This window comes from Callorhinchus milii, unplaced genomic scaffold (assembly GCF_018977255.1).
Source record: "Callorhinchus milii isolate IMCB2004 unplaced genomic scaffold, IMCB_Cmil_1.0 Scaffold7, whole genome shotgun sequence".
NCBI lineage: Eukaryota > Metazoa > Chordata > Chondrichthyes > Chimaeriformes > Callorhinchidae > Callorhinchus > Callorhinchus milii.
The window spans coordinates 12,569,611-12,594,538 of NW_024704748.1; the positions used below are offsets into that span (position 1 = coordinate 12,569,611).

General features: G+C 39.2%; 1 protein-coding gene across 2 annotated transcripts in view; it reads left to right on the top strand.

Annotated features, from left to right (window-relative positions):
• Positions 1 to 24,928, top strand: part of polr3a (polymerase (RNA) III (DNA directed) polypeptide A) — a 26,410-nt gene continuing 1,482 nt past the window's right edge. The window contains exons 1-30 of one of the 2 annotated variants that reach the window (XM_042336627.1): positions 1 to 126; positions 2,441 to 2,576; positions 3,111 to 3,248; positions 3,608 to 3,779; positions 4,643 to 4,797; positions 5,390 to 5,629; positions 6,026 to 6,188; positions 6,792 to 6,928; positions 7,008 to 7,111; positions 7,714 to 7,855; positions 8,778 to 8,918; positions 9,243 to 9,312; positions 9,605 to 9,732; positions 10,118 to 10,256; positions 10,944 to 11,108; positions 11,377 to 11,549; positions 11,930 to 12,041; positions 12,421 to 12,539; positions 12,656 to 12,793; positions 14,433 to 14,603; positions 15,578 to 15,691; positions 15,850 to 15,885; positions 18,621 to 18,707; positions 18,952 to 19,034; positions 19,349 to 19,519; positions 20,135 to 20,228; positions 21,202 to 21,294; positions 21,575 to 21,739; positions 23,014 to 23,178; positions 24,317 to 24,448. In XM_042336627.1, the coding sequence (XP_042192561.1) occupies positions 83 to 126; positions 2,441 to 2,576; positions 3,111 to 3,248; positions 3,608 to 3,779; positions 4,643 to 4,797; positions 5,390 to 5,629; positions 6,026 to 6,188; positions 6,792 to 6,928; positions 7,008 to 7,111; positions 7,714 to 7,855; positions 8,778 to 8,918; positions 9,243 to 9,312; positions 9,605 to 9,732; positions 10,118 to 10,256; positions 10,944 to 11,108; positions 11,377 to 11,549; positions 11,930 to 12,041; positions 12,421 to 12,539; positions 12,656 to 12,793; positions 14,433 to 14,603; positions 15,578 to 15,691; positions 15,850 to 15,885; positions 18,621 to 18,707; positions 18,952 to 19,034; positions 19,349 to 19,519; positions 20,135 to 20,228; positions 21,202 to 21,294; positions 21,575 to 21,739; positions 23,014 to 23,178; positions 24,317 to 24,448 (3,927 nt within the window). In that variant the 5' untranslated portion in view covers positions 1 to 82. The remainder of the gene's footprint in view (positions 127 to 2,440; positions 2,577 to 3,110; positions 3,249 to 3,607; positions 3,780 to 4,642; positions 4,798 to 5,389; positions 5,630 to 6,025; positions 6,189 to 6,791; positions 6,929 to 7,007; positions 7,112 to 7,713; positions 7,856 to 8,777; positions 8,919 to 9,242; positions 9,313 to 9,604; positions 9,733 to 10,117; positions 10,257 to 10,943; positions 11,109 to 11,376; positions 11,550 to 11,929; positions 12,042 to 12,420; positions 12,540 to 12,655; positions 12,794 to 14,432; positions 14,604 to 15,577; positions 15,692 to 15,849; positions 15,886 to 18,620; positions 18,708 to 18,951; positions 19,035 to 19,348; positions 19,520 to 20,134; positions 20,229 to 21,201; positions 21,295 to 21,574; positions 21,740 to 23,013; positions 23,179 to 24,316; positions 24,449 to 24,928) is intronic. The other variant, XM_042336628.1, reaches the window with a different exon arrangement.

The window sequence follows — 24,928 nt, forward strand, 5'->3', positions numbered from 1 at the left end:
GCGGGGAGGGTGGGGGTGGGGGGGACCGGGAGGTCGGGGATCGGAGCTGCTACGAACACACCGAAGACTCACAGCCGCGAAGATGGTGAAGGAGCAGTTCAGGGAGACGGATGTGGCCAAAAAAATGTAAGTTCGGGAAACGCTGTAATCCTGGGAGTGGGGGATAGTGGTGGGGGGAGAGGGAGGGGCTGGGGATTGGGGAGGGGCTGAGGATGGGTGGGGGATGGGGAGGCTTGTGGGAGAGACTGGGAGGGGTGGCTGGTGTAGGGGAGGGGGGGGATGTGGGTGGGGATGGGGGGAGGGGAGGGGGTGGGGGGACTGGAGGGCTGGGGTGGGGAGGGGGCTGGGGGGGGTGGGGGGTGATGGGGTGGTGGAGGGGCTGGGGGGGCTGGGGTAGGGATGGGGTGAGGGGGTGTGGAGGGGCTGGGGAGGGGGGATGGGGCAGGGTATCTGATGATGGGTGGGGGGGTGGTGGTGGGGGGGTGCGGTGCAGTGATTCATTGACATCTTGTTTAATATGGCATTGATCTGTTTTTGACGCATGTGGAAGGCCATGGGATCTCCACGCTAACCGTATCCAAACCAAACTTGAGAATTCACCACACATCCCACCTCCACATGGAGATCCCAGAGATAGACTGTTGGAATGGAATGCCCTCTCTCTCCCTGGAGGGACACATCCCACTTACCTAATTCCGGAAAGTATCAGGCGCAGGTTGGCAAGAGCCAAGGAGTATGGACACCGGAGTGTGTGTTGGGGTAACTGCTGGAGTCTAACCAACCAAAACCACATAGCTTGCCATTCGTATTACTGTCTGGCAAGCTTTCCTGCTGCTTGTCCAGCTAGAACCAGCTTACCTGTTGGGGCTTTGGCTTAGAGGGTTAACAGGAGCTGAGTGAGATGATTCCCTACTCCCAGTGACTGGTCTGCCCAATCAGGTCTTGCCACTGTACTGTCATGAGCGGTGCCAAGAATGCTACGGACCCGCCTGGTTCGGGAACCGGACTACCAAGATCGCCACAGAGGGCTGGCTCGATTCTGATATTCCACTGCCAAGCATGTCACCTTGCAGCCAATTCAGTTCTAAAGAGAACCCGCTTACCTCCACGGCCTCACCCCCCCCCCCCCTCCCCCCCAAGGAGGATGGTCATGAGTTGATCATACGACATCCAACAAGGGTGGGCTTGAGTTCTCACTCGGTGGATGGTAGGTACCAGGAACTCCATGTGAGCCTCCTGGTGGGCAATACGTCCCAACATTAAATGCCTGAGAGCATTGCCACCATCTTCTTGCCCGCAGCTCGGCTACACGTTCACATTGTTTATAATCCAGCTTTCTCACTAATTTGACAACTGAAAAACATCCTTGCTTTAAGATGGCTCCTTGTTAAGAAGGAGATTGTTTTGATAGTATCACAGTCTGTTTGATATTTTTGTTTTTGTAACAATTCAGCAATTTATTTTTGTTTCTATTGAGATTGGGATATTTATCATTCATAGGAAACTGTTGCCAAATTGGTAGTGCAATCTGAATGTGAATATGTAGCAACAACAAGTTGCACTTTATATAGCACCCTCCACACCAGGCATCGTCCCAGAGCGCTTATATGTATTCCATATATATTGTCCGTCCGTTCTGTTCAAGCTTAAAAATATTTTACCCAAATGCATCATTTCACAATACCTTTATGTTTGTCTGGTGAGAGTGAGGCTGGTTTGAATAATTGTGTGTCCTGGGTTAGCGGATCTCATTCAGGGCAGCAATTGGGGTACTAACATTTGGCCACAACTCTGCTAAGTTAGAGAGGAGAAATTAAGACAGGGGTTTCCAACCGCCTCATCATTATTCACTGCCCTTTGATGGAAGGTCAATGTCAGGTAAAGAGAGGATCAAGCTTCATTATTAATGTTGCCTCTACTCCCTATGGTAAAATAGCCTGCCAACAAAAGCTACCAATGATCAGCAATAAATAGTGGAATCCTAGAGGACAAATAGTGCTGAGTAGAAAGGTGGGGGAGAAAAGAGTATGATCAGGTCATCCAGTGACTATTCCAAACAATAACCTGTGTTCATTGCACTGAACTCTTGTGCAAGGCTTCCAAAACATATCTAAGATCTGCTAGAGGTTCAAATGATATAAAAAACAGTATCTGGAATTGTGACTAAATCAGTTCAAATAATGATGTGTAAAAAAAATGGAATACTAATATTTGCCTTATGAATCTAACCAAGATCAACTAAGAAAACAGTCTTATTAATGAAGTTTTTGATGTCCTTCAAGCAAACAAGTAGAATATTATAATGCTAGCATTTTTAAATATAATTCTAGCTTACACTTCTTGAGGGCATGTAGATCTTGTAACACATTATTTTTTTTAACGCCTGCTATCAACTTTTCAGACAAACTAATCTGCCACACTGTTTTGTTTCTTCTTATAGAAGCCACATCTGTTTTGGGATGAAGTCTGCAGAGCAGATGAGGCAGCAAGCACACATCCAAGTAGTAAGCAAGAACCTCTACAGTCAGGATAATAGTCATACCCCTTTATCCTTTGGTGTATTGGACCATCGCATGGTAAGTTCATAGTCCCAAAAAAATCTCATCGTAATAAATGGCTGCTTGTACATAGGATAACTCTATATACTTGCTAGCTTTATTCTTTGCTATCTTATTGTTTGGTAAAACAACTGACTAATCATTTTTGTTTATTAATGCAGTTTGCCAACAGAGTCAAACTATACGGCTTAATCTGGTAACACTGTGATGCAATATTTTAGGAGAACATGTAAAGTTTGTGCTAGGAACAAGATTCTTTTTGTTCTGTCTAACTTGGAATTCGGTCTTAATGTAGAGTCAAGCACTGAATCAGGGAGACTATTATTATCTGCTTTTCCAGGGATGACCGGGATAATCAAGATTTCATTGAGGGAACAAGGCGATCAATCTCTGTTTTGTGCTCTACCCAAACATCTAAATATTGTATATACGTTAGATCATTTTTGTAAAATCTGCAAACAATCCAATACATTTTTGCAATTTAATGGCTTATAAATAAACAGTTTTAAGTTTTGTTTTGAAGATGAACTTTGTTGCTTTTGGTTCAAACAGGGAACCAGTGAGAAAGATCGTCCATGTGAAACATGTGGGAAGAATCTGGCTGACTGCATTGGACATTATGGTTACATTGATTTGGAGCTGCCTTGTTTCCATGTTGGCTATTTTAAAGCCATTATTGGAATCTTACAGGTAAAGAGGAGCAAGTTATGGAAGCCACCAACACATGTGAAAAATGATATTCCTTAATACTTAGCCATGAAGAGTCAAGCAAGACTTTGATGCCAGCAAAAGTTTCAGTTTAAAAATAAGCTGATTAAAATGAGGAGTTTTAAGAACTTTCCAAACATTCTTTCTCTGAATGCAGGGTAATCAAGCCACATAAAGTTATCACTTTTAATAGGTATTCCAACAATTTTAATTTGAAACCATGCTAAATTAATGTGAACAACACTACCCAACTAGTATCCTGAAGTTTGCTAATCTTGCAAAATGTATTACTGCTCCTGTATCTCACTGTGTGTTCTTATTCTAATGTTCCTTTTCCCCAGATGATCTGTAAAACGTGTTCCCACATCATGTTGTCCCAGGAGGAAAAGAAGCAGTTTTTTGATGCTTTGAAAAGGCCTGGCTTAACCTACCTTCAGAAACGAAGCCTGAAAAAGAAAATCTCTGAGAAATGTAGGAAACGAACCATCTGTCTGTTCTGTGGAACATTTAATGGTAGGAAATCTAAAACTATTGCTTCTGTTATTGCAAGAAAAATGGTCTAATTGTTATAAAGCATTGAATCTTAAATAGAACATTCCCAGAAAATGAGTATTTGCAATGCCAGAACTGAATTAAAATATTCCTGTCTAGTCTGAAACTGTGATTGACTAATGATGAAACTCACACTGTGTCAGTTAGTTGTCCTCTCACCTCGGGTCAGAAGCTTGTAGGTTAAAGCCAAATGTTGGGACTTCAATTCATAGTCTAGACCAGGGAGGTCCAACCTTTTTACTGCCCTAGGCTGGATTCCTTATTTGAGAAAGATCCGCATGCCACATAAGCAGTATTTCATGTTCCCCTTTCAGGCACAAAACAGCATTTACACAGCATATTTTTCATGTTGGAGAAACATCTTGACGCTGTCATCTGCGGGACGGAGCCAAAAGAAGTGGGATGGGGAGGGGAAAAGATGAGCGAAAGCGTGGTCAAACAGTTAGGTCTTGATGTGCTTGCAAGAGGGTAGGAAGGCAGTTAGAGGGACTCCAGGAATGGAACTCCAGAGAGCGGGGCAAAATGCCCATGGTGGGGCAGGTGGGTGGGGGGAACATAAAGCAAGCTGGTGCTTGCTCTGCAAAGGGAACGGCCAGGTCGGTGAGATCGTAGAAATAGGGGGAGGAGGGAGATGGAATGAACGATGTGGAGGAGTTCTTCACTGGGGAAAGAAGGAGCTTTCTGTGAAGAAACTGCACGGCAATAATTACTTGTGAAGTGCTTTGACATGTTTCAACATAAGGTGCGATTAAAATTCACGTTCTTTCTCCTGTAGCTGAGATTTGTCACCTGTTTTAAAATGTTGGCACATTTATTTCCAACAGGTCCTGTGAAAAAATGTGGCTTGCTGAAGATTATTCATGAAAAATACAAGACGAATAAGAAAGTGATGGACCCTGTGGTGTCAGATTTTCTGCAGTCTTTTGATATAGCAATAGAACACAACAAGGAAGTGGAGGCATTGCTTGGAAGAGCCCAGGTTAGGGTCGTATTCAATACTTCAGTATACAATCCCCATTTTCTCAACAGAGTCGACTTATTTACTTCTTTCATTTGCTTTCAACAACAAGCGCTCTGAGACACTACCCTGCATGGAGGGTACTATATAAGTGCAAGTTGTTGTTTTCACTGAATAATGCCAGTGGCTCAAACAGAGCCTGTGAGGAGCCTAGCAACCAATCTGCCCTTGAACTTAGTAAAACAAAAGTGTTCATTGCCAACCGGCATGTCGTGTAACTGAATGCAAGAGAATTTTAAACTGTTTTATTATTCTAATCTTAATAATGGACCCTGTCATCACTTCTTAGAAATTAACAAGTTTTCCATTATTAACTTAATTTGACATTTCATAAACAATAATGAAGCTTACATTTTATTTTATGGTTTTCAGTTTCTTTGTGTGTCTGTTGCGCACTTGAATCTTTCATCTTGTGCCTATTTGAATCAGCACCCTCTTAACATATGTTTTGGAAGCCTGGTGTAGTCTGTTCTATTGAGTATGCATTGTTAAGAATAATTTTGATTGCAAAGTACTGAAGTCTCACACAAAGTGTCACCCATTTCTCTTTCAGGAAAATCTCAGTCCTCTGATAGTGTTGAACATATTTAAAAGAATTCCTTCGGAAGATGTCCCCCTACTTCTGATGAACCTTGACGCAGGGAAACCTGCAGATCTGATCCTTACGCGGTTATTAGTTCCTCCTCTCTGTATCAGACCTTCAGTAGTCAGCGACCTAAAGTCTGGGACCAACGAAGATGATCTGACCATGAAACTGACTGAAATAATCTTCCTGAATGATGTCATTAAAAAGGTTGGGCTACGTTCTCTGAAGCCGCTTTCTATGTTGTGTGTTATTTCAATGTCATGTATGGTAATTGGTATTATGTATAGATGAAATGGGCACTGCAGAGAGTACCAGTATTACTAGTCTAATAAATTGTTACTCACGTTCCCAAATAATGATAATGTGTTTAAGATTTGAGTGTTGAATTTTTTTAAGTACTTGATTTTAACCACTTGATGTGGTTTGCTAAATGAAATTCAGTCACATTAATTTATCTTGATTCAGCTATACAAAAGAAAATTTGAAAGGATAAAGAGAAGCGTTTTTTTTAAAAAATAATTGGCTTATTTAAACATTAAATACCTTCAAAGACTGTCAGCAGTTTTGAGTTTTAGAATTGTATTATTAACCTTTTTTTCTCAGCATAGAATGTCTGGGGCAAAGACTCAAATGATCATGGAGGACTGGGACTTCCTGCAATTACAGTGCGCACTTTACATCAACAGTGAGCTTTCTGGCATTCCTCTCAACATGGCACCCAAGAAGTGGACCAGGGGCTTTGTACAGAGGTTAAAGGGAAAACAGGGTGAGTCATGTAGAAATTACAACTATGGCAAATTATATTTGTGTAGCGCCTTTCATGTCCGAAGAACATCACAAGGCAGTGGACAATTAGGGATTTATAATTAATAGTTAAGTTCAATTAACCTCTTAAAGGCTCCATCTTTCAGAGTAAATTTCTGCCCACTTAATTTTAAGGTTTCTTGGACAATTTTTGATTGACTGTTCTATGTTAGCCTATTTGATTAAAAACCTTTTTTTTAATTTAAAACAGTTTTTTTATATAGTTTATTTTTTTATTTTTTTGTGTGGGGATTTGACTATCTTAATAGACCCGTCCAGGTTTTCAGAAATTTTCTTTGCAGCTGAAATTAGCAATGAATCTTTCAAATTACTGGTCTTGTCTATGAGGATCGAACTTCAATCAGTTTGTGAATTTTCTGGATACTTACTTTACTTGCTCAGCAGCAGAAGTTTAAAAACTTCTAATTTCTTGCTAACTCTTGCATTGGTTCTTCTCTCCCATCTTTGCAAAAAGGTGTTCATTGAGTACAAGCAAAAAATAAATGCATCTTATGGGCGCTTTGTAAAAGCATGCATAATTTTATAAGCAGCCTTTTTTTAATAGGTCGATTTCGAGGAAACCTGTCTGGAAAAAGAGTAGACTTTTCCAGCAGAACTGTCATCTCTCCTGACCCCAATCTACGGATTGATGAAGTTGCAGTTCCGGTCCATGTGGGAAAGATCCTTACATACCCAGAGAGGGTGAGTTACATTTTAAGGACATCCATTACTTTATTAGAAAGTGCCTGTCTCTGAATTTACTTAAATATTATTGCCACAGGTTACCAAAGCCAACCTGGATTTTATGCGCAAACTTGTCCGTAATGGGCCTGAAGTGCACCCAGGAGCCAATTTCATCCAACAGCGACACACAAACCTGAAGAGGTACCTGATTCCATTTGAGTTTTGTTTAATAGATGGACGTTTCTCTATTTTCTTTCTTTCCTATTCAAAATAAGAATCACTGTTAACTCATTTGTGGCACAAAATACATCCGGTGAGATTAGAGCCAAGTGTTGAAATGGGTACTTTTGACTTTCTATTCAGCTTTAGTTCTGTGAAGGAAAAGTGGAACAATGGTGCAATGCAGGTCAACCACAGAGTGCTAAGGAATGGATTCTCAGGTGTAATAAACAAGACATCCTTCTCCATTGTCGTCAAGAGAACCCTGTTCAATGTTTTACAACAGGATGCGAAATAGGAATGAGAGTTAACCGACTTTTAGAGTAACATTAACAAGAGGCCTGGTAATAATGATAATAATAATGCTTGAATTCAATTTAGCGCCTTACCACGTCATTGAGACATCTCAAAGCACTTCACAGAATATATTATAAAGTGGATTGACTTTGTGTCTAGAAAGTGTGGGCAAAATGCAGCAGACAGTTGGTAGCAGAATACTCTCAAAAGAGAACGTGTGTATGTAGTTTACTTTGTTGTAATTTTTTACATTCATGCACTGATTTCTTTGCCTATTGAAAATTAAGGTTTCTAAGATACGGAAATAGGGAAAAGATGGCTCAGGAACTGAAGTATGGCGACATTGTGGAGCGGCACCTGATTGATGGAGATATAGTATTGTTCAACAGACAGCCATCCTTACACAAACTGAGTATCATGGCACATATAGTAAGTGTTCCATAAACAACAACTTACACTTATATAGCGCCCTCCATGCAGGGTAGTGTCTCAGAGCGCTTAACAGTGGCGGAGCCTGACTCCAAGCTGCGCGGGTGCGATGGTGGGGTTTGGGTGACCGTGAGCACGGCAGAAAAGGAAGGTTTTCAGGCGGGACTTGAAAAAGGGGAAAGAGAGGGCAACGTGGTGGGATTGAGGGAGAGTGTGACAGAGTTTCGGGACGTAGTGGCTGAAAGCACGACCTTCAATGGTGGAGCGGAGGGGGCGAAGGACAAGCAGGAGGCCAATGCCAGTAGAGTGGAGGCACCGGGTGGCAGATTGGAGAGTGAGGAGGTTGAGGATGTAGGGAGGTACCAGGGAGTGAATGGATTTGAACAGGAGTGTGAGTATCTTGAAGTCAATCCGTTCGGTGATGGGGAGCCAGTGGAGTCTGGCCAGAACTGGTGCTTGAATTGCATAAAACTTTATATTATACAATATATAAAAATATATATCGAGAAAACTTTGCATCAGACTTTAATGCAATAAATCAATTTACTCTCTACCTGCTTTTGACTATCAATATGTCCCAGCTGATGAACGTAGTCTTTCAAATCCATCAGACAGCAACATTGAATTGGTTGCTTAATAACATATTTAAGAATTTCCTAATTGAAATATATACGTGATTTAAATATAACTTCAGCAATGTGTGTTTGTTTGTTTGTTGTATTGCATTGGTCTAACTGACTTGATATTCCTTATCTCAGTCCTAATCTGAATACTCATCTGAACAATTCCATCCGACTCCAGATTCAGTTCAGCTGATTGGGACCACACACTGTAAAGAAGCCTAGTATAGAGATGGGCGGGAGAGGAAATCAGGAATTCCACTTGAACCTCTTTGATTGTGTTTGTTTTAATTAAATTTTAGGCCAAAGTAAAACCTCACCGAACATTCAGGTTCAATGAATGTGTTTGCACCCCATACAATGCAGATTTTGATGGTGATGAAATGAATCTTCACCTTCCTCAAACTGAGGAGGCCAAGGCTGAAGCACTTGTTCTGATGGGGGTGAGTGCTGTTTGCCTACGTTAGCACATCTTCACTTGTAGTGTAAAAAATCAATTGAAATATTGTTAGCAGTTTAATAATTGTACCTGGTGTAATGGTAATTTGTAAGCTTTTTGCTCCCATGCCATTTTCCTATATTTGATGAGATGTTAGAATCTGTAAAGCGATTTTGAAGAATTAAACATTTATAAGTACTTGGAATCCGACGCTTCAAGAAATGGGAGATAAAATAACTCTGAATTCTGGTGAACAGTGGGAACATACAAAATAAATTAATATTAAAATGGCTGTTTAATTAATACATTTTGTCCTTTTCCTTTGTAGACAAAAGCCAACTTGGTAACCCCTAGAAATGGGGAGCCCTTAATAGCTGCTATCCAGGACTTTCTCACAGGTGAGGCAGACATTAGCACTTTCTACTAACATTTGAACTTTGAAAACATTATTTGCTGGAATCGTGAAGATTCTGTGCACAAAGGTCATGTGGGTCTTTGATTGAGTTTGAACACGTGCTTGTACTTGAATGTGTTTGAAGAGAAAAATATTTTGAACTTTCTACTGTGAGCACGTTCAAATTCAAGAGGCAAAGTGTAGACTATTTTTATATTAGATCTACCACAAAACCATGTGTCTCTCTGTTAGGAAGTTATGTCATTCACTGGATATATTTGTTTTTCTTTGCACAGGTGCCTATCTGCTTACCCTGAAAGACACTTTCTTTGACAGAGCAAAGACTTGTCAGATTGTTGCGTCCATTCTTTCAGGAGAAGATGAGAGACTCAAAATTACTCTTCCACATCCTGCAATCTTAAAGGTAAGAACGGTGCTCTCACACACTTTGTAGGGCTGGAACAAATGCCTTTAATCATTGTAGATATTATACTTATTGGATGAACCAGAATGCTTTACTATTCAAGAGGTTGCTCACACTTAAGATGGTCCTACACAATTCATTCATACTTGTGGTTTCACTGTGTTATTCATCCCCTTTTGGGGATTATGTGAATCTGGTACTTTTCGCATCATTTTGGGATCAAACCTGATTCTTTAAATTTTATTATGTATAGTTGTCATTTCTAAAACGTCTTCAGATTTGGACTGAGTTGTTCATATTTATTGACTGATCTTTCAAATTGATTTTCCGTGCTGCAGTGATATGTACAAAGTAATCTCAGAAATTTCTCTGTATTTTTTAAAAGCCTGTCACACTGTGGACAGGAAAGCAGATTTTTAGCGTCATTCTCAAACCCAACAAAGAGTGTCCTATTAATGCAAACCTTCGCACAAAGGGAAAGCAGTACTGTGGGAAAGGAGAGGATCTGTGCCACAATGACTCCTGTAAGTAATACCCTTACTTGAAAGTAATGTTTGAAATGTTGGAACACAATGACATTTTTTAATTGGAAAACAGCAATCCTTTTGCAGTCTCATGACCATATAATGCCCGTCTTGTGTAAGCTTGACAGGTAACAAGCTACACAAAGGCAAGTTTTAAGACTTGAAACTTCTCGAGCTATAGAAAAAAAATGTTGCTGAAGGAAAAGTATTCTTTTTGATATTTTTTCATTGAAAATACAGATTCTCATTCTGCATTTTTCTAAATGTCCGTACATGTACGCTGAATTTTCATACCAGTGTTCTATAATGGCAGATAATTCCACATTGTGTCATCCCTCCACACGGGAAAAGTAGGAGCTGCAAAAAAAAATGGATATTTTCTTAATGAGTAAATAAAGGAGGAAATTCTAACAGATGATCAATATGACATTTTACTGATGTGTATTTAGATTTTCATATCTCATTTTGTCTTGAGTAGAAATTCCATGGTATGTAGAATATTTCTTTTTATATGCTCGGATGGAGAAAGTAGTTAAAATGAATGACTGGAACAGGGTTGAACTTTTTAGTGTAAGTTTTAGATGAGAGAATGCACTGAGAGTGTACATTTGTATACCGAGCAGCACTTACTGATGACACCCCGCCAGCCCCCCCACACACAAATAAATTATTTCTATCATCTTACAGTTGTTGTAATCCAGAACAGTGAGCTGATGTGTGGGTGCTTGGATAAAGGAACACTGGGCTCCGGCTCCAAGAACAACATCTTCTATATCCTGTTGAGAGACTGGGGGCAGATGGCGGCTGCAGATGCAATGTCACGCCTGGCTCGACTGGCTCCTGTCTACCTCTGTATGTATTAGCAAGTAGCCACTGTGTCATGAACTGCTTTTGTCTAAATTAATAATATTTCAATCAAATATTGCATTGCGCTATTGAAAGTTATATCAAAGCATCACTTTCTATATAAAATAGTACAGTAGAAACTCACTATCAATAGCCTGGCCCTTTTTTCCCTATTGCTGAGATGTCCAGAAGATGAGCTTTTACAGTAATGGCTATTGGTGTTCATTTTATGTTGACTTATTATAAGATTTAATTGTCCATGTATCAAAACTAGCCAATCGAGGATTCTCCATTGGGATTGGTGACGTAACGCCAGGCCAGGGATTGCTGAAGGCCAAACAAGAACTATTGGATGCTGGCTATAAAAAGTGTGATGAATACATTGAAGCACTCAAAACTGGTAAACTCCAGCAACAGCCTGGATGTACAGCAGAGGAAACACTGGAGGTAAGGGCTGGTTTATCCGTTTCAAGGCAAATAAATCATGTACTTGCATTTCTTATAATTATCATCATATTGTCTGTTTTATACCAACTTACTACCCATGCTTGTCCTTTTCTTTCTCCTAAAGCTAAATGTTTTGTCCCTCTTGTTTTAAGACAGACTGACTGTTTTTGGCACTGCAAAAAATGTTTTGAAACAATGTATTTGCTGCCCTGGAAAACAAATCTTTCGGTGATCATAAGTTCTAGGTTGAAAAAGATTCTTCCATCCTTTGTTAGCTTTTAATACTATGGCGCTTTCAGTAAATTGAATAAAGCTAAATATGTCTGCATGGAGATTAAGGAATTTGTGTAGGTTTGATGTGGTGCTCTTACTGCTTTCAGGCCTTGATCCTTAAAGAGCTATCTGTAATTAGAGACCATGCTGGCAGCGCGTGCCTCAGGGAACTGGACAAGAGCAACAGCCCTCTCACGATGGCCCTCTGTGGGTCAAAAGGTAATGGGGGGGGGGAGTAGTTTCAAATATTAGTACATGGATAGGTTTTCATAAAGTTGTTCAGCAAAGATACATGGATAGGTATTCATAAAACTGCCCTTTCACTCTTTTCAGTGACATTCTCTGGTACGAGGATGTTCTTGGGTCTCTGTTATTGATGAACTGCAGTTGGAGAGTGAAGCATTGTGAAACTTGTCTGCTTCCCTACTCCTTTTCGTGTTGGAAAGTATTTTGCCTTTCCTCAGGGCTGACAGTGCAGGACATTTGTACAACATTTGTATATTTGTAGTTATTTTAATATCCACTTAATGTTACTGAGAATAAGTGCTATTGCTTCCTCTTTAGTCACTCCCAACCCACTAATCCAATCATTGGCCAGGTTCCTTTATCAACATCTCCCAGATGATTGCCTGTGTAGGACAGCAGGCCATCAGTGGATCCCGGGTTCCTGATGGTTTTGAGAACAGATCTTTACCCCATTTCAAAAAACATTCCAAGGTGAGCAGCCAAATCATTGAAAGAACTTAAACAAAGTTGAAAATTATTTGATTGTTTGGCTCTGTAAGTTAATTGGCAAGTTCCAACTTGAATTGTTTTCATTTTCTTCTGTGCAGCTCCCAGCAGCAAAGGGCTTTGTCGCAGACAGTTTCTATTCTGGGTTGACTCCAACTGAGTTCATCTTTCACACCATGGCTGGTCGTGAGGGCTTGGTCGATACAGCTGTAAAGACAGCAGAAACTGGATACATGCAGGTAATGGTGGAATTTCCCACAAGTTTTAAACCTAGCAATCAATAGGTGATATTGGAAGTATTGATTTATTCCTGCAGGTCAAATTTCACGATTGTCTATTCAGTTTGATCACTTCCATGTAGGGCATGAAGAAAAGCCCAGCAGGTGGCATCAGAGGATTTAGCAATGCTATCTTCCTTTATAGTCATCATTTTAGAAACAGCTGTTCCATATTCATTGGTGGTATTTTTATGCCAAGGTATCTTAATTGCAATAAAACCCTGGACATGGTGATAAGCACTCCTGGGTCTCTGTTGAATTTAGCTTGGGTGACCGTGCCTTCATCTACACAATCTGGCTTAGTTTGCTGCAATTACCTTTACTTACTCACTTTACTGACTGACTGTCTCTTTCTTCCTTTCTTTGCTTCTTTCTATCTTTTTCTCTTTTCCTCTCTTTCTTTTCTTCTTTATCTCTCTTCCCCCCTCTCTCCCTAATAGCCAAATGACCTCTGCTACGCAAGAAAGTCATTTCTGGTTGAATCATATAATACTACTGATTGGGAAATTCAGCAGACTGTTGCCTCTTGGCTGCCATCCAGAATTGTAGAGAAGACTTTTTGTTGTTTGCATCGTCTCCTTCTCGCCATTGCTTGATACTCCAGTGCTCCAGGGTCGCCAGCAGCAAGGATCAGATACACTCGTAGCCTTTCTTCTCTGAATTTATAAATTGTAAATACACAGTCAATCCACTTTACAATATATACTGTGAAGCGCTTTGAGACATCTCAACAACACGATAAGGAACTATATCAAATGCAAGGATAATTATTATTAGTCTGTTGAACAAAGAAGATGTTGCTAGGTCAGAATAATGGCCGTCTATAAAGCTAGGAAAGTTGTATATATTAATTGAAAACTAGAATGTCATTCTTTCCCCCTCACCCGGCGGTCTGAGACGTGGGGTTGCACTGCTTGAAAAAACAGCCTGTAGTCTTGAGCTCTAGGTTCTTCAGCCTTTCACAAATGAACAGATTCTCTATTGGATTGCTGATATATCTTCAATAGCTTTATAAACACACAGTCTCTGTTTGTCTGTGTTGTGTAGATATACACTGTGACTGAAGGTTTTTAGCTATTAAAAGGTTGATCTAGCTAGGATGCATTGGTATGTGTCGGAGGTGCTAAAACACTGACTGTCCAGGATCTTGGGACGTCCTCCCAACGTGAAAGGCTCTATACAAATTTAATTTTGTTTTTGTTGTATACTTTCCTTAAATCTATTGGATGGTTTGCAATTTTAATATGTATTTTCCAGATATGGTCTAGAAATGCTTAAAGATTACAGTATATAAAAATATAACGTGAACGTCTGCTCATAGATACAACAGTTTTCTGTTTTGCAAACCGAATGTCATACTTTAGCTTGTGATTTCTGTTGTCTTTGGTTTTGGACCATGATCCTGTAAGGTTAAGGTCTACGTCTAGCTATCTGGATCCTCTCACGCAGTCTTTCTCCTTTTGGATTGTTAAAAAAAAAAATTCTGTCTGTGGACATTTAGCACCCCGGGGCTTGGAAATTAATCTTTAACATTTAGAACACACTTGCTCAGCCAGCAGTGTGTTCTGGAGATAATTTTGTTTCTTCTGTCTTTTTCCAGAGACGTCTAGTAAAATCGCTGGAGGATCTGTGTACACAATATGATTTAACTGTCCGCAGCTCAACTGGTGACATCATCCAGTTTATCTATGGGGGAGATGGCTTAGATCCAGCAGCCATGGAAGGCAAAGATGAACCTTTAGAATTTAAGCGGGTTCTGGATAACATCCGAGTATGTGAATTTCTTCTTAAAGTTGTGATAAAGTGCTGCATACTTTCAGTTCCCTTAGGCAACAAGCTCAATTGTGAAGAATCTTGTACAGATCTGCTCTCCCTCAATTTTTCCTCATTTGCATGTGCTTTTCGGATGAAGGTGTTTAAAATTTTACTGTTTTATTGTGAATGACTCTGTTCTCCCATCCTTACAGTTCCTTAAAAGCACAAGAATGCTTAGTTGATAAGTGAATCTGCAACTTTATTTTAGAAAAAATGGAATATCTTGGCAGCAGATTGTGTGTGGATCCATGCCCATATATAGCAATAATTTCCTGAAGGTAGCTCAGAATTGATGACTCCTTCAGACTAAAATTCTGGAAAGCCACATCGCTTAATGGTACTTAAATAATACTTGCTCTGTATGCATTGCGATGATCATTATCTTTAGTTGATCATTTTCGTATTGGGTATTACAGGAATGTTACAGTTATGAGACTTGACAAATTAGGATTATATTAACTAGAACAGAGAAAGTTAGAGGAAATCTTTTAAGATGTTTTCAAAATTATGAATATTGGAGAAAATGGAGAAACAATTTCTACTGAGACCAGAAGAAAACGGGCAGGTTAGATTTGTTTTATATATACAGAGGGTTATTTGAATAAATAATGCCTTACACATGGAAATTCAGGATGAGTCAATAACAGCATTCAAAAGGGAATTGGAGAAACATTTGGAGAAATGTTGAGCATGGCGAGGAGGGAGAGAAGCAAAAGAACTAGCTTGTTATCCTAGTAACTAGCTCCAGCGAAGGAGGAAATGTCAGCACTGTGCTATCAGCATTCTGTGATTATAATTGTTTAGCAATCTCCAGGTACGCTATTTGTATAGGATATGTCTGAATCTGCATGCCTTTGTCCCAGGAAAAGTGTTATTTGCTATTTTTTTAAATACAAAAATTTATATGCTGCCTTTGTTATTCTCTGCTAGGCCATTTTCCCATGCCGCAAGGAGCCAGCTCTGAGTAAAAGTGATTTGGTTTTAAGTGCCGAGGCCATGATGAAGAGAAACGATTTTCTATGCTGCCAAGATGAGTACCTGCAGGTCAGCTAAACAGTAGAATTCCCAATGTCACCAGTTACCATCTTAGATCAAGGCACGCGTTATGTTTTAGATTACAATGAGGTCTTTATTTTTCCTTTACTTTTCCATTCTTTCTCATTCTTGCTTTCATTCACTCTTTCTTTAATCCAACTCTGAAGACTTTAACTGGGACAGGCTGTGAGAACTTCAGTGAGGTAATGGCTACCAATCATTTGGTCTTTGTGTAGATTGGCTGTTGGGCATTTCTGTCCTGTGGAGAGAGGCGTGCTCATTATTAATGCAGTGGCTGATTTTTCTATTAACCACGCACTATTTTGGTAGAACTTTCAGATCACAATATGTAGTTATTCAGGCAGACATTCTTGTTGTCACACACCAAGAGGTTTATTGTCCTATTCTGGTGTTGGGCATACATACATCTGTAATGTTGCAAATCCAAATTGAATGCCTAAGAATTTCGTATGAAGCAGATTTGCTTGCAGACCAAAAAACAAGTTAACAACTGTCGAAAAAAGGATTCATTATAATATTGAGGAATTGATAGTATTACGCTGTGCAATTATAGCTGAAATGAGCAAATATTAACTCAAATTAGTTGTGTTAACTGTGTTTGGACATTGGAACAATAGATAAGTTCTGTGTGGGCTGTTTGATTGCCCTATTGGGGCACTAAACTGACTATTTACTGCATGTTAATGTCTTGGTCTGACACTTTTTTTAAACGAATTGCAAAGTACTTCATAATGAAGGATCATTAGTCATGTCTTCTCTCCATAAAGAAAAAGGGACTATAGGTTTAATTATACAGATTGCACCAGAGATGACTGATCAGTTCACATAACTTGAAGCCAAGCTCCACAGGAGATAATATTGAGGAATTGGTAATATTACGCTGTGCAATTATAGCTGAAACCCTCCTGTGGAGTTCTGACGAAGGGTCGCGGACCCGGAACGTTGACTCACTTTCCTTTCTTCATAGATGCTGCCTGACCTGCTGAGTGTTCCTAGCGACTTCTGCTTTTGTTTCAGATTTCCAGCATCTGCAGTATTTTGCGTTTTGTCCACAAGAGAGAGATATGTTGGATTGGGTGAAACTGTTTGGATAATTGGGTGTCAAAAAACAGAATGTGTAAAATGCTCTTTGATATTGATGGAAGCATTACAATATTTGTCTTAGATTGATTGACGTATTGCTTTTTGGCTTTGAAGAAGGTCACATATAGAAGCGAAAATGGTTAGAGAAGTAGAAGTATTTAGGAATTTTATTTTGTTCTGAATAATTGTGTAACTCACAATGTTAAGTGATACCTTATGTAAAAATGACTAGTTAACAAAGGCTTGGATTTGAGTAGAGTATGTTTGTTGTTCACTGTCTATCATCTGCAACTTCAAAATGAAAATATAGCATGGATGATAGTGTTTATTTTGCTGCTGTCAAGTCTAGAAGGCTGTGGAAGGGCGTTCTCTCTCTTGCTGGGACTTTAACACGAAAGAAAGCATTTCTTTTCCAAGAATTTTTAGAATATGGAATGCTTTCATCACAAATAGCTGTTAATGTAAATGCTGTTGAAGGCAAGTCAGTAATCACATTTAAGATGGAATTGGCTAAATATTTGAGGAGAAAAAATATTAAAGTAAGGAGACTAAGCAGAGGGTTTGGTCAGTACGTTCCATTGGAGGAGGTAGCATCAGTAGAGAAACCGTGGGCTGAATAGTCTCCACTTGCACTGTTAACTCTCTTTGATTCTGCCATAATTGATATGAGTGATATTTAGTGTTAGTGAGTGGCACTGTCTCACTAACACTAATCTTCACAATTACTTTTCTTGAAGTTTTTTTTAAACCTTTTTTATATCTCCTAAGAATCCAAGTGCATTATGGCATACTGTAAATTTTATTTAGTGTTCTTTAACTGTAGTCTCTGAAAGGGAAAACAGCATTTTGTTGCTTTATTGTGCTGATGTCACGTTGCGAACATGTCTGTTTTCAATGCACAGTTCTGCCTTTGACACAAATCGCATCATTATACTGCAGTGTTTCCCAGATTCAGAGAAGGGTTGTAGAGCATGGTTTATGAAAGCAGATCCCTCTAAAAACTAACTCCAATTCTATTTTTGCATGTTGCTATGGAAGTACCGAGTGTGTGAAGAGTTGTATCTATAGTTTTCGTTAGATTGGCTTAGCATGCTGGATTCTTTTAAATCTGACTTGAAAAGTACTTGCCAACTTAACCCTCAAAATCTATCCATTGAATACGCTATTAAAGAGTTGTTGATATGGTGAAGTATCTTTGATACTTGACTGTGTAAGTATCTTTAATACTTCACTGTGTTGTATAGAAAGTTTGCCTCAAACTGTTGTAGCAATGTTGATATACCTGCTGCTATAAATGTTTATTTTATCTAAAGAAATAGTTGAAACTATGAAGAGCTATGTTGCATGAATTAAGAGTAGTTTTGGCAAATTTACTTGCGACTCCCCTCAGATCACTAGAGAATTTGCAGATTCCTTTCTGTATACCATCGAATTGCTGGCACCAACCAGGAAACACAGTACCATGGACAGTCTCTCCGTTCAAAGTGCATTTCCGCAGCAAAGCATAACAGAGAAGTAGATTTAAAAAAAAACTTTTAGATGAGAATGACTGCAGTAAACATTGCACTGATGCAAAGCTCACTGTAGTACGAAAAGATTCTGAGGGAACCCATCTTGTCTTGTTACTGTATGCTGTGGTTGAAGACAACGTCACAATTTTCTGCAGATCCTTTTGGCGTTAATATCAATATAAATTTCCAAGCAATTGATTTGAGGCATTCAAAATCTTGAGAGTGATGGTTTTATATATTTCAGTAATGCATCACTTCTTAATCATTTGATTTAATACAGAAAAGGTTAGCAATACTGAATCTGACTGTTGTATTTTCCTTAGGCAATCAGAAATTTTGTGAAAGCTGTTTCAGAAAAGATCAAGAAGATGAGAGACAAATATGGTATTAATGACAATGGGACTACTGAGGTACCGATTTAATACATTTATTTTTATTATAGTATATCATTATAGTGCTTTTGTACACCTAGGTAGGCTTGATCCTTATGATCTAACCACCTCTAGAAGTGGGTGTTTTTCTTCCATTCAAATTAGGTTGTTTATTTTCGACATTAACAAAATGAGATCAATGTATCATCCTCTATTTCCATAATGGATTCCGTTATTATAAATGGACTTGGTAACATTAATTAATTTCAAATTATTTCCGTAGCCCCGAGTGCTATATCAGCTGGATCGAATAACTCCTACCCAAGTGGAAAAGTTTCTCGAGACCTGCAGAGACAAATATATGAGGTGAGATTAAAATGCGTGGGATGAAACTTTCCCCACTTGACGTAAACAAATTCCAGTATTTATTCTGTAATTATCAACCTTCAGCGGTCCATTCTTTCTGTAATGATCACACTTGCTTTGTATAGATGTGGAAGAGATGCATGTTTGACACGGGGTCACAGTGCGCAGCAAATTTCCAGGTTTTGCATTTCCACCCCAGCGTGCTTGCAAATGACTGACCTGGTTGAAACGGGAGGAAAAAATAAGCTAAACCTTAAGTGTCCAGTCATCTTGTGGTTTTGCTGATCTCCTGCATTTTGTGTCACTTTATTCAGAGCCCAGATGGAGCCAGGTTCTGCTGTTGGTGCTTTGTGTGCACAGAGTATAGGAGAACCAGGCACACAGATGACCTTGAAGACGTTCCACTTTGCTGGTGTAGCCTCCATGAACATTACTCTTGGTGTACCCAGGATAAAAGAAATTATTAATGCATCAAAATCTATAAGGTAAAATTTCTAAATATAGTTACATTTCTGCTTGTGTCTTTTGCTTTTAATGTATTCAGGTATGGTTTGGGGGAAAATCTATCCGAGTTATCAACTTGAGCTTTCCTATTTTTGGATGCTATTTTTGGTCCTACCAAGAAGACATGAGATGAGGTGAAAATGTGTGGGATAGAGAAGAGTGGTGGTCATCACAATATTTGTTTCTGTGAACCAACTTAGGCTTTTGTTGCTCATATCTGATTGCAGTAAGTGTTTCTTTGGAACTAATTGCACCCTTGTTTTATTCCCCAAATTATGGAAAAGCACCGAAACATTCTTCAAAGCTGTCATTACCTTACACATCTCCAGGAAGAAAAAACCCTTGCTTCCTAGAAGAGCATAGAGCAGAGATTTCTATTTCTTTTATCTGTTTTCTACTAAATCGGTACCTTTCATCCTAACAAAACACCATTCAGCTTTGCGAGGGTAGGAAAGGACCAACAAGACAAGTCTGGCTACACAGCTTTTATCATGCATCATCATGCATCAAGGAGTGAGAGTGCTGGAGTAAGTTTGGAACCCTTAAGAGTTGACCAACACTGTAACTGACGTGTTCATTATGCCCTTTGCTTGCAGCACCCCAATAATTACAGCACATCTTGATCAAGATGATGATGCTGACTTTGCCCGACTGGTAAAGGGAAGGATCGAAAAGACCCTCCTTGGAGAGGTATTTCACTTTGTTTTCTGCATAAAATGCAAAATGCTCTGATTAAATCCTGATTTACCTGTCCATCCACTGACTGAGTCATGCCCTGGGCCAATAGAAAAATGTGGAAATATTTGCCCCAAATTGTAGGAAGATTTGCAGATTTAGCGGGTGTAAGGTAGGGGTGAGTTACGAGTTTTTTTGACTCGGCACATAACGGTGGGAGTGGGAGGAAAGGGGGCTAGAAAACTCGTAACACCACATCCCCCCTTGCATCCTGACTCAAAAAACACAAACCACGTAGCACACCCACCCCTTATGTCCCAAGCCGAAAAAACACCCCCCACTTATGTCCTGAGTCAAAAAAACGGAACCATCTCCCCTTACATCCCGAGCCAACCCCACCACCTCCTTAGGTCAGGAGCCAAAAAAGCACAAACACCTTCCCCTTATGCCTGACACGTAATACCCCCCTCTTTCGCTCTCAGTCAAAAAAACACGTAACACCCCCCCCCTCCCACCCACCTTATGTCCTGCATAAAATAACACGTAACACCCCCCCCCCCTTACGTCCTGAGTCAAAAAAACACGTAATACCCCCTGCTTTTGTCCTGAGTCAAAAAAAGGACATAACACGCCCCACTTACATCCTGAGTCAAAAAAACGCGTTAAAAACCTCCACTTGCATCCTGAGTCAAAAAAAAACGTAACACCTCCACCCTTATGTCTTGAATCAAATAACACGTAACACCTCCCCCTTCCGTTCCAAGTCAAAAAAACACGTACCTCCCCCCCTTACATCCTGTGTCAAAAAAACAACATAATACTCCTCTTTTATGTCCTGAATCAAAAAAACATGTAACACCCCCCCAACTTACATAATTGCTTTGTATATTTATCAATATTGGGACAGCAGGCAAATTATAAACAATGTAGTTGATTTGTATAACTGAAGCAAGCTGTTTTTCTATTGAATTTTTTCCATATGATTCAGATTTCAGAGTATGTTGAAGAAGTTTTTCTGCCTGATGACTGCTTCATTCTCATCAAGCTTTCCTTGGAAAGAATTAGACTTCTAAGATTGGAGGTAAGCCATGAATTGACTTGGATCAAGTCTTAAGTGAAAGAAGTCTTTGATTCAAAGAATGAAGATCCTATCAGATGTGTTATCTTGATTTCCCTCCCAATCCCATAAAGGTTCTTTTTGTGTTTGAAAATGACTGTTGTGAATAGTCTCTTGAAGATTGGGTTATTGAGACCTTGATCTCAAAATTAGTTGTTGTGAACTGTCAGCAATTGTTTTGTGTTAGTCTTTTCCCACCAAAATTCCCCCCCAATTCGTATTTTGATGCTTTTCTGATTTCTAGGTAAATGCAGAGACTGTGAGATACTCCATCTGTACATCAAAACTACGAGTGAAGCCAGGAGATGTTGCAGTTCATGGTGAAGCAGTTGTATGCGTCACACCTCGAGAGAACAGTAAAAGTTCAATGTATTATGTTCTCCAGTATCTAAAAGAGGACTTGCCTAAGGTAGGGGATCCTTGAAGAAATTCAAAGGGCTGAGTTTTTCCATTAACAGACTTTGTGTTTCCTATTTGCAACAAAGTGCTTTAGATGGAAATCTGAATAATAGCCTTCTTAAATCTGAAAATACTGTATCTGAATGCCTGATATCAATTTTTGTTAGCATGTTAGTGTTATTGTGTATTTTATCCTTCCCCAAGCAGCATACCTTTACCACGAACTGAATTAAAATATTTTATAAGTCGATGTCCATTTTGGAAAGTATATAGACTTTGCTCATCACATCTTCCAAATTGTCCAGCTATAAGCAGGAAATTGCCCTCTGATACGTGTTACAAGCCAATTTGCTGTTGCTACTTGGTCATAATGGATTGGCACTCCAATATGTTTTGCCAGCAGACAGCTCTTTGAAGGCATTTAATCTAACTACAGTGTAATCAGAACCACTTTCACCTTCAGGTGGAAAAATTGGTTCAATAGAGTTTTAAATTAGTTTTTCTAAGAAAGTGGGGAAAAAAACTTTTCTAAGTAAGTAAAAAAAGATTTGCATGTTTTAACTATTGGGAGAGAGGGTCTTTTTTCATCTTTCCATATGTCTTTTATGTGTACAATTAGAGCTCCAGAACCACAGATAACCAAACTTCCTACTTGGTGTATCAAATCATATTAAAGAGATGTTTGTGATTATGATTTAAGCAATCTCTTTGATCTTTAGATTTCTGGGTCTTGATCAGCTTAGAAACTACCCTTTGCAACTGGTTTTCAGCATATACAGAAGCCAATTTGCCCAATGAGAATTCCATCTCCAAAATAGACTGTGAGGTAAAGATAGAATAAAGTTGATTAGAATTTAAATCAAAGCAAAGTTACAATGATACAAATAGAATGGTTAAGGAAGAGAATCAATGATTGGAGACAAATTAATTAATATGCATTTAAAATTGTCTTGAAGTTGTTTTAGTTACATAGGACATAGTTAAATTTAGTATTAAAGTAATAAAACTTCTGATATTTGAGCAGCTTTAATACTGAATTGTCAGGATGACACTGTGCAAATAAAATACAATGAGGGTTACGGGAGTAGAGAGGAAATTCACATATTCTGGATCAAGCTCAGATTATTCTTTGTAATTTAGTAATGAAAGAGATTTATAATGTACAATGACTGTTTGTACATAGGCTAGCTTCTCCAGGTCTCTTTCCCCCTCCCCCAGTCTGTCTCTAAATATTTTTCACTGTCAGCCTAGCTTCGATATGTATAACGGAGTCAAATCTTTCAGATTGTTGTTCAAGGAATCCCAGAAGTGTCGAGAGCAGTTATTCATATTGACACTCAAGGTGGAAAGCAGAAATACAAGTTGTTGGTGGAAGGTGACAATTTGCGTGCTGTTATGGCAACTCATGGCGTGAAGGGAATACGCACAACCTCAAACAATACTTACGAGGTAACAGCTTTTCCCTTGTCTGTCTAAAATGTTGTAAATATGTCCTCTTTTTCTTCCTTTTTTCCTCCACTCTTTTCCTCTACCCTCACATAATAATAATAATCCTTGCATTTGATATAATAATAATAATAATCCTTGCATTTGATATAGCGCTTTTCACGTCAGGAGGACGTCCCAAAGCGCTTCACAGAATACACTGTAAAGTGAATTGACTGTATATTTGTGAGCGAACGCAGCAGCCAATTGCGCACAGCAATGTCCCACAAACAGTCGTAGATTGAAAATGACCAATTCTTGTTTTTGGTTTTGGAGAGATTATTATTAGGCTCTGTGTGCAGTAAGGAAACTTGCCCAAGGTTTCGCCCTCTGCCTGGAATTGAACTCAGGTCTCTCACTTGCAAAGCGAGTGCTCTAACCACTGAGCTACAGGACTCCACATACATACCTAAGGAGAAGGCAGATGATGCCCTTCATAGAAGCTTGTGGTAATGCTGCTTTAATTCACTACCACAAGATGATTGAGTGATAACATTCCTTGAGCACCATTTACTTTCCAGTGGGAAAGGACCTGGTCTCAAATCAGTGTCTAAATTGTTCGATAAACTAGGAACTGCAGGAATACACTTATATCCCGTTGTTCCATGAAATAACTCAGGGCATCAAGAAAAAGTTACCAAGAAAAATGTTTGTTCCTATGAGGACTTTCCCTTAATCTTAAGGAAAGATGCATCAAAATGATCTGAGAATGTGATGTGAAACATGTTTTACAGCATTGAAACAAAATAGCCTTCCAATTGTATCAACTGAACAGCAGAGAGTTTGCTAAGATAATAATGTATTAAACCTTGCCCCACTTTCTCACGAATGAAATATAATGATTTCATCATTAATGTGCAATTTTAAATAGTTTTCAACATTAATGCTATGAGGGGTGGGAACCTACAGCTTGATGATATTGTTAGCTGCTCTTGTTGTGAATAGTTTATAGAATAAGATGTTTTTTCTTGTACCTGTTTTTTTTCCATTTTGAAATATCGCTGTCTTATTGACATACACTTCCTTTTGTTGGCCGAATAAAACATCAACTCCTGATCAGTATGAGTTAGTGTTAATGACTTGTTTGTGAAATTATCCACAGGTAGAAAAGACATTGGGGATTGAAGCTGCTCGATCTACCATCATCAATGAGATCCAGTACACAATGGTTAACCACGGCATGAGCATTGACCGAAGACATGTTATGCTTTTATCAGACCTGATGACCTACAAGGTTAGAATCAGTTATAACAAACCAATTGTCCATAACAGTGAACATTCACCTCAAATGATTTGTTAAAAAGTGGCTGTAAAACCCTTGCAGTGACCATGAACCAGGTGATGGATTTGAATCCCTGCCTTGGTTGATAGATGTAAGCTGCCTGCTCTCAGATCTGTAAAATTGTTGCATAACCTTTGAGAGGGATCCATCTCAGTGTGTACTTTAGCAGTCCGAGCTATCTGTTACAAATAAATGTTGCGCAGATTAAACCCATGAGCAGGTTGCCACACATTTGGAGGGTGAATACAATCAGTATGTAGTGCATAAAATTCATCTAAAGTCATGTGGCCTATTCTTGTTTTATCCACCACCCTCCACTTCCCACAAATCATATTGCTCATAACAGCATTGAAAGCAGTTTCAAGCAGATGCTTAACTTCCTCATTCATGTGGCTAAAATGCTTTGAGATATTATCCTACCTCCAAAAAACA